This window comes from Tachysurus vachellii, chromosome 11, assembly GCF_030014155.1.
Source record: "Tachysurus vachellii isolate PV-2020 chromosome 11, HZAU_Pvac_v1, whole genome shotgun sequence".
In the NCBI taxonomy this organism is placed as follows: domain Eukaryota; kingdom Metazoa; phylum Chordata; class Actinopteri; order Siluriformes; family Bagridae; genus Tachysurus; species Tachysurus vachellii.
In genome coordinates, this window is record NC_083470.1 from 9,939,092 (window position 1) to 9,954,025 (window position 14,934).

Consider the following 14,934-nt stretch of genomic DNA (forward strand, 5'->3'; position numbering starts at 1 on the left):
TTAAAAGCAAAGTTTATGAAACCGGTGCTGGTTATAAAGCACCAATGAGCTTTTCATTCCATAAACAACCCAGGGAGTGTTATTACAGAGCACCCAAAGATCTTGTCACTAAAGTTTAATAAGTAATGAGCTACTCGCTCCTTTTCTCTGATTAATTAGGCTGTGAAAATGAACCAAATACTATCTGTCTTTTGTCAGCAAATACATTTTATTTAACATTAGCTGCTTTTCTCTGGGGTGACAGCAGGAAAAATCCTGGTATGCTGGAGTTACTTTTAAAGCCAGCAAATGTTTGAGTGAAAATAATAAATTCATCTACATGGATTGTTATTTTCAAAGCATTGTTTACTTCACCCACAAGTTTGAACATTAGAGCAGATATAAACCTGGAGTTCAGAGTAGAGCGTATGTTTTAAGCCTTATTATTAACCTCCTGTTGGCTTTCATTATCTAGTGCTGTTACATATAAACCGATGAAGCATTTAAACACTATTAAGACAGGATTCTTTCTCTTTTTCATTTTTCTCCCCAATTTAGTCCTTTGCCAATTTCAGTTTACCAGGCAGCTCTACCCTATCACAGTAAAGTGCTGCCTGCCCTCTTCCACATACAAGAACTCAAAGATACCTACGACTGAGAAGAGAGATACAGAGAGTGAGAGAGAGTGAGAGTATGCTATCTCATGCTTTTCGCCTGCACCACTCTATAGCCACTTGGCTTTTTTTATTGGTTGCTTGTACCAAGACAACTGTTAAGCCCTAACCCTGATCTACAGGTAATCAAGAGCAGCATGAGGAAAAGTCAGTAGAAGTTTTGTTCCTTATAAAATCCTCTCAGCAAGTAGGAATAATTTTATCTGACAGGCGCTAACGAGCGGCCGTCTCCACACAAGGAAAGAACTGTTCAAATGTATTCCTCGCTCTTTGACCGAGTCGCAAAGACTCAGCGGCGTTTCAGCAGGGAAGGTGATCATCAGTGCTGCTTCACTGGATGTTCCAACCGTGTAGTACATCTCTTTAAGAGTAGCAATGCTAAGCTTGCACTTCTTTGCTTTATAATGTCATGATGTAAATTGTATTCTTTTTTTGTGATCATTACAGCTGGAATAAAATTGTTGTTAAACAGATTTCCAAAACGGCTAATCCAGGAAAAGCCTGGGATTCTTCAGATTTTAGCTTTTAATGCTGCTCGCAACAATAAAAATATTATTTTCTATTAGTATCATTTTCCAATAAGACAAAGGTTAGGTTGGTTAAGTTCAGTTTGCACTTTTTTGGACCCGTCAGGGGAATTGTTTGTGTTTGTTCCTCTCCTTTTTAATGGCCTTCTCTCTAGCGAGCTGCACTGCAGGAAGGAAGCCTGTCCCAGCCTCGGCCTGCATGCCAGAGCTCAGAGCTAATTGATTGCGGATGTTTGGAACCCCTCCATTTTTCTCCTCACAGAGCGTGATCTATAAAGGCAGCCCATGACTTTAGCTTGGAGTCATACGAGCAGGATGCTGTGAGCACCGTAGGGCGTTCAGTCAGTCACTTATGTTTGACTAACATTTCCTTCATGCGCTTTCAGTCCTCACTGTACATTCAACCCAAATGTGTATTTAATTGTTAATCCCTGTTCAAATAGCACATATTAGTCAGAATCGTCACATGGAAAGTCCCTGAGGAGAAGTGGGAGAGGGATGAGTCGCGCGTTGCTCACACTTGCAGAACGAGATGGAGGAAATGAGGTGGCTCTGTGCTGGAGATGAGGAGTTTGGCGTTCACTGAGCTGTACACTCTCATTTGGCTTAATCACTTGAAGGAATGTGGGCAGAAAGTTGAATGGGCTGCTCGTTATTTTGCAAACGATCAATCAGAAGAAGGAAAGTTCAAATTGTGGAAGCTGATCAAAGTACCATGGCAGGTGTGTGTGTGTGTGTGTGTGTGTGTGTGTGTGAGAGAGAGAGAGAGAGAGAGAGAGAGAATTTAACTCTGACACATGCATCTGGTAATGGACCATTAGTTTGCTTATCACTCATTTTATGTGTGTTTGTGTATGGTGACTTTTTCCTGCCCACTCGCTTTATTATTAAAAATGAAGGGATGAGACCATACGAGCAAACTAACTTCACTCCCAGCTTTTTTATCTCACAGCTCGTTTTTTCCATGTTTTTACCATATCATACATATACAGTTACAGATACACTGATGCTCATTTGTGTATCTATCTAATCTAAGAGCACATGTGAAATTGGACCAGATCTTATAGAATCTTGACCAGATCTTGTACAGAGTAGTGTCAGTAGTGGAATGTAGATTTACACGCTGATTAAATTCTGAAATAATAACTTTCTTACCAGTTTGCTTTAGATACCTCAAACAATGCCAGCATTTCACATTAGTATCAGCCACGAGATGCCAGTATTTGATAATTATCTACATATGAGGAGGGATATTTTTCTAGTCTGTAATTGTCCATCCTGTAATTGTCCATTGGGGGAGTCGTGGCCTTAATGGTAAGAGAGTTTGACTCCTAACCCTAAGGTTGTGGGTTCGAGTCTCGGGCCTGCAATACCACAACTGAGGTGCCCTTGAGCAAGGCACAGAACCCCCCCAACTGCTCCCCGGGCGCTGCAGCATAAATGGCTGCCCACTGCTCCGGGTGTGTGTTCATGGTGTGTGTGTGATTCAACAGATTCTGAGATGCTTTTCTGCTCAGCGTGGTTGTGAAGAGTGTATATTTGAGCCTTCAGGACAGCTCAATCCAGTCTGATCATATTTGTTTGATTTGTACGATTTCCACGTGTTCCTTTTATAATGGTTAGTGAGTGTATTTCTCCATGTAGAGAGAGATTGATGTCAGCATGATCACCTGAACAGTGGTCCTAGTGACACCCTAGAAGTGTTTTGCAAGCTCTGATCATGTATAAACCTTGGAATAACTAAGTCAGAATAAAATAATTCAGTCCTAATGCCTCTAATGCTGTGGAGAAAGCATTCCTGTGAAATTCCCTGTGAAACTCGGCAGTGGTTCAGCAGCAGGTGTAGGAGCAGAGCAGTAACACTCCATGTGAGCTCCATAACCCTGGCAGTTATCCTAAAGCCCATTGTGGTAGAAGCCGCACCCGAGTGTGTTCAGCTCACATTACCATCCGCTGTTATTACTGTTAGTGTCATCATCTTTATCTACAGCCATCTTACGCTAACTGCCCAGACGATTCTACGCAGTTTTATAAGCTCAGCCCCTATTTTGGAAAGCTGGTGTTAAATTAGATTGTGGGTTTGACGGTGATAACAATTTCTAACTGATGCAGTAATCTGACACTATTATCAGTGATGAGCCAAATCTACTGCTGATGTGCTGTGCTGTGCTGCTTGAGCGAGAATATCTCTCCGTAAGGTGTGTGTGTGTGCGTGTGTGTTCATCTTTCTGTACAGTACAGTTAAAGATTAAACTTTGGAAACAGGACTGCGTTTGTGCTGCTCTGTGCCTTAATTCCATCCGGCTCCTCCCTCTCGTGCTCCTCAGGGTGAAGAACCCACGCGCCTCTCAGCCATGCCCTGGCTCAGCAACAATCATGACCTCACCATGTCCAGGACAGATGGCGTAAGGGGTCGGACTCTCTCTGCTACAACTAAAGACCACAAGCTCTGCCAACAGAACCGTTTATAGGGCTGAAAAACACAGCCTGAACATTTTCCTGCAATCTTCTAAAGTTGCCATGCAGTAATTATAGATGTCTCTGTGGCAGTTGAGTCTCCATGCTGTCTTTTTTTCTGTTTATCATAAGAGCTTAGGAGCTCTACATTGGCTTGTTTATTAGATGGAACATTTAATTACTGATCACAGTTTAGGTTTAGTCAGCAAATAGATCTAGGAAAGATGGAGACAGACTTCCTTTCTTTCCAGTGAAATGTTCCCTCACATCTTACAATTCATTCATTTATCCATCTTTAGTAATTGATTTCTCCTGGGAACATTAGAGGAGGGAATACACACAGGATACACCCCAGCTTCATGGTCACACACATGCACACACCCCAGAGCAATTTATAATGCTCATGGGCTTGGGAAGGATAAAAGAGAACCTGGAGGAAACCCTGGAAGAATGTGATCTGAAACTGGAGCTATGGGGTGGAAATGCTGCTCACGTGAGATCCGAGTAAAGTTTATTAACAATATAATCATTTCAGCTGAACACAGGAAATATTAGTGCAGAAAACAACTAACGTATGGCTTCAGCCAATGGTTTGAGGAAGATAACCTTTCCTTATTGTCACCCAGGAAACGTTTTTTTTTTTTTCTTTTCCGGGTGTAGAAAGACTGCCTTTGTTCTTGAAGTAGATGTTCCAGAACGTGACGTTCTTATCGTCACAAAACAATCCTTGTTTTACAACCCATGCTGTTGAACAACCTCAGCAGAAGCGTTTGCGCTCCAAACATGCCCTATGACCGTAAACACATCCGAGGTTCCCTGTTTCACCCCAATGCTGCTTTTCCTGCTTCTGCAATTGCTACACATTATAATCAGACACGTTTTCATTTTTAAACCATATTGTGGCTGCTGTTTCAGTACACAAATCACTGTCTTTTAACAGCAAGGGAAGATGGGAATCCTCACAGCCAGCTGTGTTTGTGTGATGGAGTCAGTAGGTCCTGAGATGTTGTGTGCACGTGAGTGAAACCGGACATCACGACGATATCCCTGCTTTTCCACCACCACCTAATTCCGCTGCTTGGAACTAAGAATGAAAGACCACAAGCTAGTGTTTATCCACTCATCATGTCCTTTTCGTACCATTTCCCGTTTCTGGTCATCATCTATTTCAGCCTCAGGAGTGTATTTCAGTAAGATCTTTTGCGGATACTTATAGCCGCTGAGTCAGTTTTCTCATGCAGCGTGAGGACAACACTCCGTTTTTATTTTTTATTTATTTTTGAAGCTTTTGGATGGAAAACCAAATGCCTTTCTGTGTAGATTTAACTTCGGAGGGGGGAAAATGGTCTGAGAAACCCAAACCTAGTCTAGTTCTTGAAGGAGAATTCCTCCCTGAAATTTTTTCTCCCCTTGGCTAAGATCGACAGGGTGAGAGTAAAGCTTATTTAACCTCAGGCTTCATAAAATGATGAGGCTGATTTAGAGCACCTCAAATTGCAGAACTGAGCTAATAGGCAAAAACTTTTCTTGTTTTAGTTCTGTTTTTTTTGTTTGTTTGTTTGCTGTCCTGACGTGCGATACATTTTTGTAAATATTAATATAATTGTAATTTATTTCATAAAAATTTCTATAAAGATTTCAAATAAGGGGGCCAAGCACATAGTGCTGGAAGGGTATTGCTTTTGTGAGGATTTGTCCTTAGTATTATTCTGATTCGCAGCTGAAAAAAAAAGGCGCAGATTTGTGATATATTGGTCTGTATGGATTTTGCTCATTTGCATAATTGTGTAATTCGTCGCCTAAAAGGCCACTTACAGTAGATCACTGTTATTGCTCTTCGTGGCACAGGTACGAACGCTCTGTTGTTAGTAGGCGTGCTTTAATGCAAGACTGAAGCAGTGTGCTGTCATGTTAATAGACACGGCCCATTAATGTTCTAGCCCTTTCTACATGTTTTTATTTTTGGAGTCTTTGGATTTAGAAGCATATAACTAAATCTCCAAACAAAAACAAGCTCAAGCGTTCGTCATCCTTTAGAGGAAATGGGAGAATGGACAGAGGTTAAGAAAACGAGTGCATGAGACAGGAAAAACCTGGTTGTCTTGTTTGTGCTGACATTTCAGCATGCTGCATTTTTACACAATAAGTAGCTCTGGATATTCGGATGCTCATATAATTAACTCCTCCCTTGTGGCGAGTAAGTGAACTAATGACTACGTCACATATCGTCGCTGTCAGGCGGAATCCTCGTATCTCCAAAACCGTTATTTTTCAGGAAATTAAAAAAAAGGTGTACCTTATCTGCAGTGCACAGGGTTTAGTCCGCGTTGCAGTGGATTGTCTTGCGCTAAATTCCTGTCCTCAGACGAGCACCAGAACTAGCGGGGGTCAAGATTTTTTTTTCTTGTAGCCCAGTGTTTTGAAGACATTTACTTCAGAAGACGTGTCGATTCGTTGTGACTCTTCTTGAGGAGAAATATGCCGTGAAGCTCTCCCGCGGAGTGAGGAAGAGGTGGACAGTCGAAGTGTCCAATGAGATTTATGAGAGTTATGAGATTTGCGCTAAAGCTATTTTCAAGACTTTAGATTGGTTAATAACTTGTAAAAATAACAGACCCACGTGGGGACTGACCAATAGCATCGATATGTGAAAAAATATGAAATTGACATAATTTGGACATATGAGGTTTCCGCCCGACAGCGACGATATGATTTTTACTATGCTGTGTAAACTGAAACGAAGGGAAAAGCAGTTTTGCTCGTTGCGTCACCACGCCGAGCTGCTGATTCGAGAACGTGTTGTCAGGACTCATGTTGACTTTTCACCTGGCCTCAGGCTCTTCCTTTGACGATCCCACCGATTCCGTCACCGCAACATTTCCCTCCCTGGCCTCTGCTGTGCTCGCCAGATGAGGCGTGTCTGTATGTCTGCACGTCTTAAATCCCCTCGACGTCAACGCTAGCTCCGATTGTACCGTTTCTCTCCTGAAGCTGCCTGTGCAGTGCTGAAAGCTGAATCACGTGTGCCAGCATTCCCTGTGACCCTGCTGCCGCAGATTTGCCCATGACATGAACTGTCATGACTCATATTGTCCTTTGTCTTGAGTCATGGATGTGGATCCCAGAAAGACTTTGATCCTGCTGCTCCTTGTTTGACCTCACTTCCTGTCATTATTCTGCCTGAAGATGTTTCTGTTCAGAAGATGGCGACTCAGATACGGCTGATGTGTGCATACCTACAAGCAGTAAAAACAAAGCTCATAAAAAACAAACTACAAGCGACAGGAGTGGCTAGCAGAGTAGAATAATGCCTAACTAGCTGTTTGTTCTCCTTAAGATTGTCTTTTTCCTATCTACACAACACAAATTCAGCGTGATTGAACTGAGTAACATTAACACAGTTTGTTTTCTTAGATTCAACATGATTTGTGCATGACCCTGAGTAATCAAACGCAGAAATCTCAACTGAGCCGAGACTCTAACCTACAATGCTGTTTTATTTGCAGCAGTTACATTAATTCAATATTTGTGAGTCCTTGTGAGATTTCACAATGTAATAGGTTTACATTAATAGTATGCCGGCTCTACACATTCAATTCAATTAGAAACTTGTTTAAATGTCTTGTCTAAGTTTGGCCTGAAGGAATTTATGTTCAATTTGTAATGAATTCAGAAATCATGCGGATCCTCGATCACAAACACACCACCACAAGTGTAGTGTCCGTTTATGAAGCTGGTACTGAGTTGAGTAGAGACCTGTTTTGGTGAAGCTCGGTTTATTTATATGCTCCAATCACAGTGCTGTTTTGTTTTTTGAACTGAAGCCTTTCTCGTTATGTTGATCCCTGGAAAATATATACTGTAAGTATATGCAGCACTAGTTCATGCTGAGACTGTATAATACTTTTTTACCCCTTCTGATCATTATGATCCTGCTAACGTCTGCTTGCGAGACTTTATTTCTGGTGATAGTAAGTGGTTATATACAGTAAGGGATGTGGTAGCTCGGTGGTTAAGGTGTTGGACTACTGATCGAAAGGTCATGGGTTCGTACCCCAGGACCAAGCTGCCACTGCTGGGCCCCTGAGCAAGGCCATTAACCCTCAATTGCTCAGTTGTAAGTCACTCTGGATAAGGGGGTCTGCTAAATGCAGTTAATGTAATGTAATATACTTCCTGATCTTTCCTCTACAGCTGATTTAGCTTGTCTGCCATCAAAACACATTTTGTGTGTTAAAGCCGAGGAGAGTGGCTTTTTTTTTTAGCTGAACACTGGAGAAATTAATGAGACACTCTACAGCAAACAATAATATAATATTTTTATAGCCTGGCGGATTCCACAACATGGAGTAATCATGTTCACCATAATGTTTTGAGCTGTGTAAGTGGAAATTGTGCAAAATGAGATTTAGTGTACAAACCACAGGAATGATTCTACCAAAGCTTGTTGCAAGCAAACAAGACAAGGGTGACTCGATGAGGGAGAGACAAGGCCGTCTCTGGGGAAAAATAGCAAACTAATAAATTTGAATAGTCAGACATAGTATTTCTCAGCAGTTTACTGATAGTTTGTGGATTGAGCTAAACATTTTCCAGAAGCCAAGAGTAGTGTTTCTGCACTAGACTGTGCACTCTTGTGGGCATCTTGGCTACTGAAACATGATCCTGTGCCTGTCGCCGGATTTTGTCTTATGAATTCAGCACAGCAGGGGGTCTATGGCACTCCAGAATGAGTTCCCGATCAGGTGACTGTAAGCCGAGATCCATGCACTAGCATCAAGGCTGGTCATGTCACCCAGCAACCACACACCTCCGCCATCGAAGAAGTCATTCGTTGCATTAATTATTCATGAATGTCAAACATTTTGAGAAAAAGGTTGACATAAGAAGTGGAACTGCAGACACGGAGAATGCCTGACTGTCGAAATGGTGCCAGGGCAGAAATGGAATCTTTTTTTGTTCACACTCTTGAACAAAGAGCCAGGAATTCTCATGTGATTTCTAGGATTGACCGAGAGCATTTGGTATCAATTGACCTTGAAATAAATCAGTCAGACTAGTCGGATTACATCGTGTGGGAACCACAGATTTGCGATTCTCACATTTTACGAGTGTCAGGATGTCAGAAATGTTTGGCCGGGCTGGGAAAGATATTTTGCTTAGTGTTTAAATGCTACAGCCTTCATTTTATGGATAGAGTGAATTCAGTCACAGGCATCTCTATGGGAGAGCACTGCCACTTAATGCCACTGACTGTAAAGACTCTTACCACCACTGCAAACACATTTCCCACAAAATACTTTTATCTGTCTGCAAAACTGTAAAACACTGTCAATCATATAGCCTGATATTTATTTATAAAGCATTTTTTTCCCCCCTGACCTGAGGGATTTCACCACCTCCACTTAGGTTTGATGTCGTTGAGCGTTCGTGTTTCAGTGACTCAGCTCCTGCCAGGCTGGATAATTGGCTGATGAGCTGAACAGATGTGTCGGTGCAAGGAAAAAAGCCAGGAATATTCGAGGTCTGCTACCTTAATGTCTTACGTGTTCTTAACAAAACAGAAGTTAAACTCATTGATCTGCATAAATTCTAGGTATACACACGCTGGCCATTTTATCCAGTGATTTTATAATTCCTGAAATTCTCCAGTTAGCCAATCATGTGTCGCAAAGCTTAAATGGTATAAAAGCATCCAGCGTGCAGTTAGAATCGCGGTAATGATAAGAAAGGTCAGAGGAGAATGAAGGAACTGGATCCAGACGACCTCAAGGCCCATAGAAAACCTGAGACACAGCGATGAGTTGTGCAGTTTGTTAGAAGTAAGTGTGAGCTAAAATGAGCAGGATTGTTAGATCCACATGATAAAGTATGTGCATGTTCTGTGACAAAGATAGATGCTTAAAACACTGATTAAGATATCAAACACTCACTAAAATTTCAACGCTACAATGTGTTAACAACCTTCAATGAAGTCAAATAGGCTTAGATGATGATGTTATATACTTGTAACCACTCTTTACATCTGTGGTGAGCAGAAACATTGAAACATTGCCTGGTCTTTTTAAAAAGTTTCTATAATAGTGGCTGGTGATTGAAATCTGTTCTCGCTGGCACCGAGATATTTAGTTCCTTTCTGTTAGCTGGGAGAGCTTGCAGAAGTGTGGAAATCAGGCTGCTCGAATTGTTTAAACTCCGACACGACTGAATCCAAAAACTAGTCAGTCCTTCAGGGTAACCTCATTCTGCTCATTACTGTGATACAAGTTCGACTAACATGCCGGCTGCACTCAGGTCAGCATGAACCTGAAACTCAGGAGTGGGAGCAGGTGCATTACAGGGTGGAGAAGTCCACAAGTGTTACAGGTTCATGTTGACTTTGGTGATGCAATGCATTAAGCTCATGTGTTTTGGTTGGGTGGGTGTGTGTGTGTGTGTGTGCAATCATAAGTTAAATGATGGTTAAACATACCCAGATGGCTGTAAGAGAGCTGTTTTTCCACTTGATTGAATTCTGCTGCTAAAGTGATTTCCGTCAGATGTTGTACCTTGCAAGCGCTGACTGCCTACTCAACTGAGGATAATAAACCGTCCTAAACCCTCGGTACACACGCACACATACAGCCAATGCACCGCTGTCATGCATACAGCACGTCCACTCACACAAGCATCACCAACTAAGAATACATCACCGTCCACCCACAGCATGTGTCTTAGTCCTCGAGCCCCGTTCTGAAGTGTTTCTGAGAGTTCGGCCCAGTTTTAGTTTATGTTTACCAGAACATGACTCACAGCCATAGTTACAGGTTGAGAGCAGACACATTGATGTGTTCACCTTGTGAAATGGCATAGCTGAACACCTGAGTAATGCATAACAAATAAGAAAGTATTTGCTAAAGGTAGTAGTGAAGAGACTACTGAAATGTCTTATCACGGTCTCGCTCTCTGACTTTGTGCTTAACCTGGACTCTATCTCTCTTTTCAGCACCTAATCATTTAAGGAAGGAAAGCCAACATAGTTGAGCTTGCTTCATTTTTAAGGAGACTAAAAGTGTGTTTGGGAGAGACACAGGGAGGAGAGTTCAACCGAAGCCACGATAAGTCCAAGATTAAGCAATTATTAAGCTCCCACTAAGAAAAGAAATAGTTACTATAACATGCAGTACAAAGTCAATTCAATGGTACTCTTTAAACTTAAAATCCATCAAAGTCTGGCCAACAGTCCATCTGCTTCTAAGGCTTCAGCATTGACACACTGACGTTCCAGGGTGACAAGTGTAAAGTGTGTGTAGTCAGATCTGTGTATGACTTCCATGTGGGGCACAAAGATCGACAAGCATGATGGAATTCTGCAAAATCACCAGATCTCAATCTTCTAGAAAACCTGACACAGTAAAATAAACTACAAAATAAATCCACACCCAGACGGTGTAAGAGAGAGCTGGAATGGACAGGATACATCCCAAAACATGGGTGGAATCATCACATCCTGACCGCATGGTTATAGTCACATGATGAAAGGAATGCAAATGTTACATAATACTCATGCTCTGAATATCTGTTAAACCAATTTAAATTAATAAACCAAAAGGAATTGTAATGGAAACCGCCCCAAGATAGACTAGATGAAGTCACGTTGTAGAGATAAGGGTAAGAATTAGGACATCGAAAGTCAAGTGTTGACTGGAGTCAGGTGACTACTGTGTGTAAACTAGTCAGCAGTCCATCACTATAGGAGGTAGTAGGTAGTGCTTCAGGATGATAGGAGTAGGATACAGTTCCCATGGTTGGGCTAATAAAAGAGGGAAGAAAAGAAGAGAGATAAAAGTTGGGTATTGTGCATTACTCCTATAAGTTGTTCTTCATGTAATATTATTGGAAGATGCACTGAGCTACATGGATGTCAGACTGAATCTGGTTTCATCTGCAACTTGGGCTGATGACTTGAATACGGAGTAGAGACAGAAGCAGTATCTTGCTATGATGTCTGCTATCCTAAATAGGGATACTCAAGTCTTAATCCTGACTGTTAATAAACACCAACGAGATCATGAGTAAGCCTTGAATCTTCATAACAGTCCCCAAGTGCAGTTTTAGTTATTTATTGTAAGTCTGTTTAAGCGTCAAATGCATGCATTCTTGTTATGACCAGCGAAAAGGAATGATTGACAGAGTAAAAAACCATTAGGGTGATGTCATTACTTGCAGTGAAGGTTAGCTAGCAGTTATACTGATTTTACTGTCAACATAAACTGTCCGTTGGCTGAACATTTCAATGCTCATGATATTGTGGGTGGTGACGGCTCTCAGTTAAAGATTTAAAGGCATTTATTTATTTATTTATTTATTGTCTGATTTTGCTTTTTTTTTTTCCATAGTGCATTTGGCAAACAAAAGCAGCCTTCTGTATTTCTGAATATTTCTGTTATAATCTAGCTACGGATCCTGTGTATGATGTTCTGCCTCATTAGTGTCGTAATCCATGCGCCGTCGTGAAAAGCCTATTTTGTTGTTTTCCTGATGAAGAAGTGTGCTGAATCTCTTCTGCCTCAGTGTGTCACACTCATGCAGTGCCAGGACTGCGAGGGAGGAGAGCTGGTCTTGTAAAGCACACACTTCCCTTCTCTGCATCTCTTCTTTCCTTTCTTTTCCTTTCCTGTCCACTCTCATCTCTCGTCGTCTCATCTGAGGAAACGGACTTGCTCTTATGAGCATATTCCTCTCTGCTCGCGCTTTTCTTTAGTTCATTCCTTCTTTCATCCTTTGTTACTTTCTGTATCATGCTCATCTCGCCTCCTCCCCCATACTCTACTCCTCACAAAGCCCAGGCTTGACTGTCCCAGGCTGGACGTAGGCCAGAACTCAATGGCCTGTGGCTCCTTTTACTCGCTCCTGGTTTGAACAGACAGGTCTCTCTCTCTCTCTCTCTCTCTCTCTCTCTCTCACTCACACTCTCACACACACACACACACACACACACTGGCAGTACATAAGGTTTCTCTATTAATTCCTTTGTGGGTTAGTATAAAAATTTGGCACACCGCTGTTGCCGGTTATAATCCCCCCCCCCCCCCCCCCTTAATTTTTTTTTTTAAGTATTGCCAGTCTTACCCAGGCTGACATCATTCTTCAGCTTTGGCATAGTAATGTAATCTTTACTAAGGATAGCAACGGCTTGTAAGTAGAGAGGGGGGGGAACCGTTCATTTTCTGAAAATACCACTCTAGCCATGCAATCAGGTGACGTCAGACACCCATTACACCCAAGTCAAAATTGCATTAGCATTCGTAATGTCAGAAATACTTCTCACAGACTCATGAGCATTCCGTGTAAGCAGATCTAAATTCAATTAGGTGGAACTTCCTTTCATCTGGATCTGGTGTTGTATGGCAGAGGTTGCTGGCAGCAGTTCACAATCTGCAAGCATCCAACAAAATCATCAGTGATCATCAAACCACACCATCACATTTAATTTTCTATTTATATATCTTGTCTTAATGATATATATAAAGCAGGCCAGTGACAGACTGTGCTCCCTCATCTGCTGCTCACCACTCAATGCCCGACTGTTCTCGCACTTCCTCCCACAGGACCAGTTTGAGAACCTCGACAAACACACACAATGGGGCATCGACTTCCTGGAGCGCTATGCAAAGTTTGTGAAGGAAAGGCTGGAGATAGAGCAAAACTATGCAAAACAGTTGCGGTAAGTGATCTTAAAATAACCCAGCCTCATCACATGGGGGACACAGGCTCGAATGTTGTGTACTAGTGCATGCAATAATAATTATGTCTTTGCATCTTAATTCATGTTTGCTTGTCCTATTCTTTAAATGCTTTTTAATTATGATGTTAGTTATGATGGCCAGTCATTATTATGCCTGTAGCAATGTTATTTTTAGAGCTCTTAAAAATGCAGGCTCTCTGATTTAAAGTTCCAGCCAGTCACTTTCCTGCAGTACACTGTGCAATGTTTGCTTCTGGTCTTTATATCTGTCTGACGCACATTTCAACATGCTACACTTTGTAAGGGGAAAAAAAAGCCGACATTGTGGAAAAATATGCACAATGGCAAAAAAAACACAAGAGCTCTTTCGGTCCCATTTGAATTGATCGATAATTTCAACACACCGGCTCCGATTTGAGCTACATCACAACACCCGAACGAAACTCAACCAAAAACCCGGCCTCAAATTTCTGATGTGGAATACTCCAGGCATGAAAACAGAGATGTGTCCCCTTCACTTATCTTTGAGCCGGATATCTTGTGTTAATCAGCCTGAAAATCGCACACAGAGGCCCATGACCAGCTTCTAAAATCACTCAGCAGACATGTGTAAGCAACACACTGACATACAGAAGATGGAGAGAAAGCTTTAACCTTCATCAAGGTCTTTTGTGTTATAGCTGACACCCTAAGCAAAATTAGTTCTGTTTTCTGATTTCATGCTGAATTCATGTATTTTTACAGCTTAGGAATTCATCAGATCAGATCGGTTTTATTTGTACAGCACTTACAACAATATATAAGGTCAAAGGAAAAAAAAAAATAGGTATTTCTTCAATGCCTACGAACAAGCCAGAAACGACTACGGCAAGGAAAAAACTCCCTGAGACAGCATGAGGAAGAAACCTTGAGAGGAGCCAGGCTGAAACAAGGAAGCCAGCCTCTAGATAGTGTGATTATATAATCCGCAGTGTTGTAGAGCTCAGCACAGCCCATGAGGCACAATGCTTAGCTCGCAGTAGCGGTTTTCTCCAAGAGGCAGAAATCCAGAAACCTGTAATAAAACTTTAATATATTTAATATTTGAAATGCATTTAAATTACATAAATGCTTGATCAACCTGAGAATCTAATAACCAGAGGTGTTTGTAGATCAAGCTCAAATACTTCGCAGTATTTGACTTCGCAGTATTTTGTCGCAGAGGGAGTAAGATGTGCACTCGATGAAAAATCAAAGAATCAATCACATGCAGTAATTTGCTCCAGGAGGCCAGTAGAGCTGCAGCTGTGGCCTTCCCTATCTCTTCTCACCATTCCCCTCCTCTTTGCTTTGCTTTTAAGGAAGTAAAGCCTCTTGCCCTCCCTCTAGGATTTCCACTGTTGCCTGGATACAAGCAGCAGAGTGGCCTCTCAGCCCTCCTAATGTCTAGGATAGTCGTACTGTGGAAAAACATGCGCGTCATTATACGTCCGATCAGAGGCATGTATTAAAAGACGCTGCCGGATATGAACTCGCGCCGAGCTAAGGGGCACTCGATCTTATTCCCAGAGGAGAGGTTATTTATTGCAGG

The 14,934-nt window shown here is 41.8% G+C and overlaps 1 protein-coding gene across 4 annotated transcripts in view; it reads left to right on the forward strand.

Annotated features, from left to right (window-relative positions):
- fnbp1l (formin binding protein 1-like) overlaps positions 1 to 14,934 on the forward strand; it is a 45,789-nt gene that overhangs the window by 13,610 nt on the left and 17,245 nt on the right. For all 4 annotated transcript variants that reach the window (XM_060882418.1, XM_060882417.1, XM_060882419.1 and 1 more), the window contains exon 2: positions 13,228 to 13,343. In XM_060882418.1, the coding sequence (XP_060738401.1) occupies positions 13,228 to 13,343 (116 nt within the window). The remainder of the gene's footprint in view (positions 1 to 13,227; positions 13,344 to 14,934) is intronic.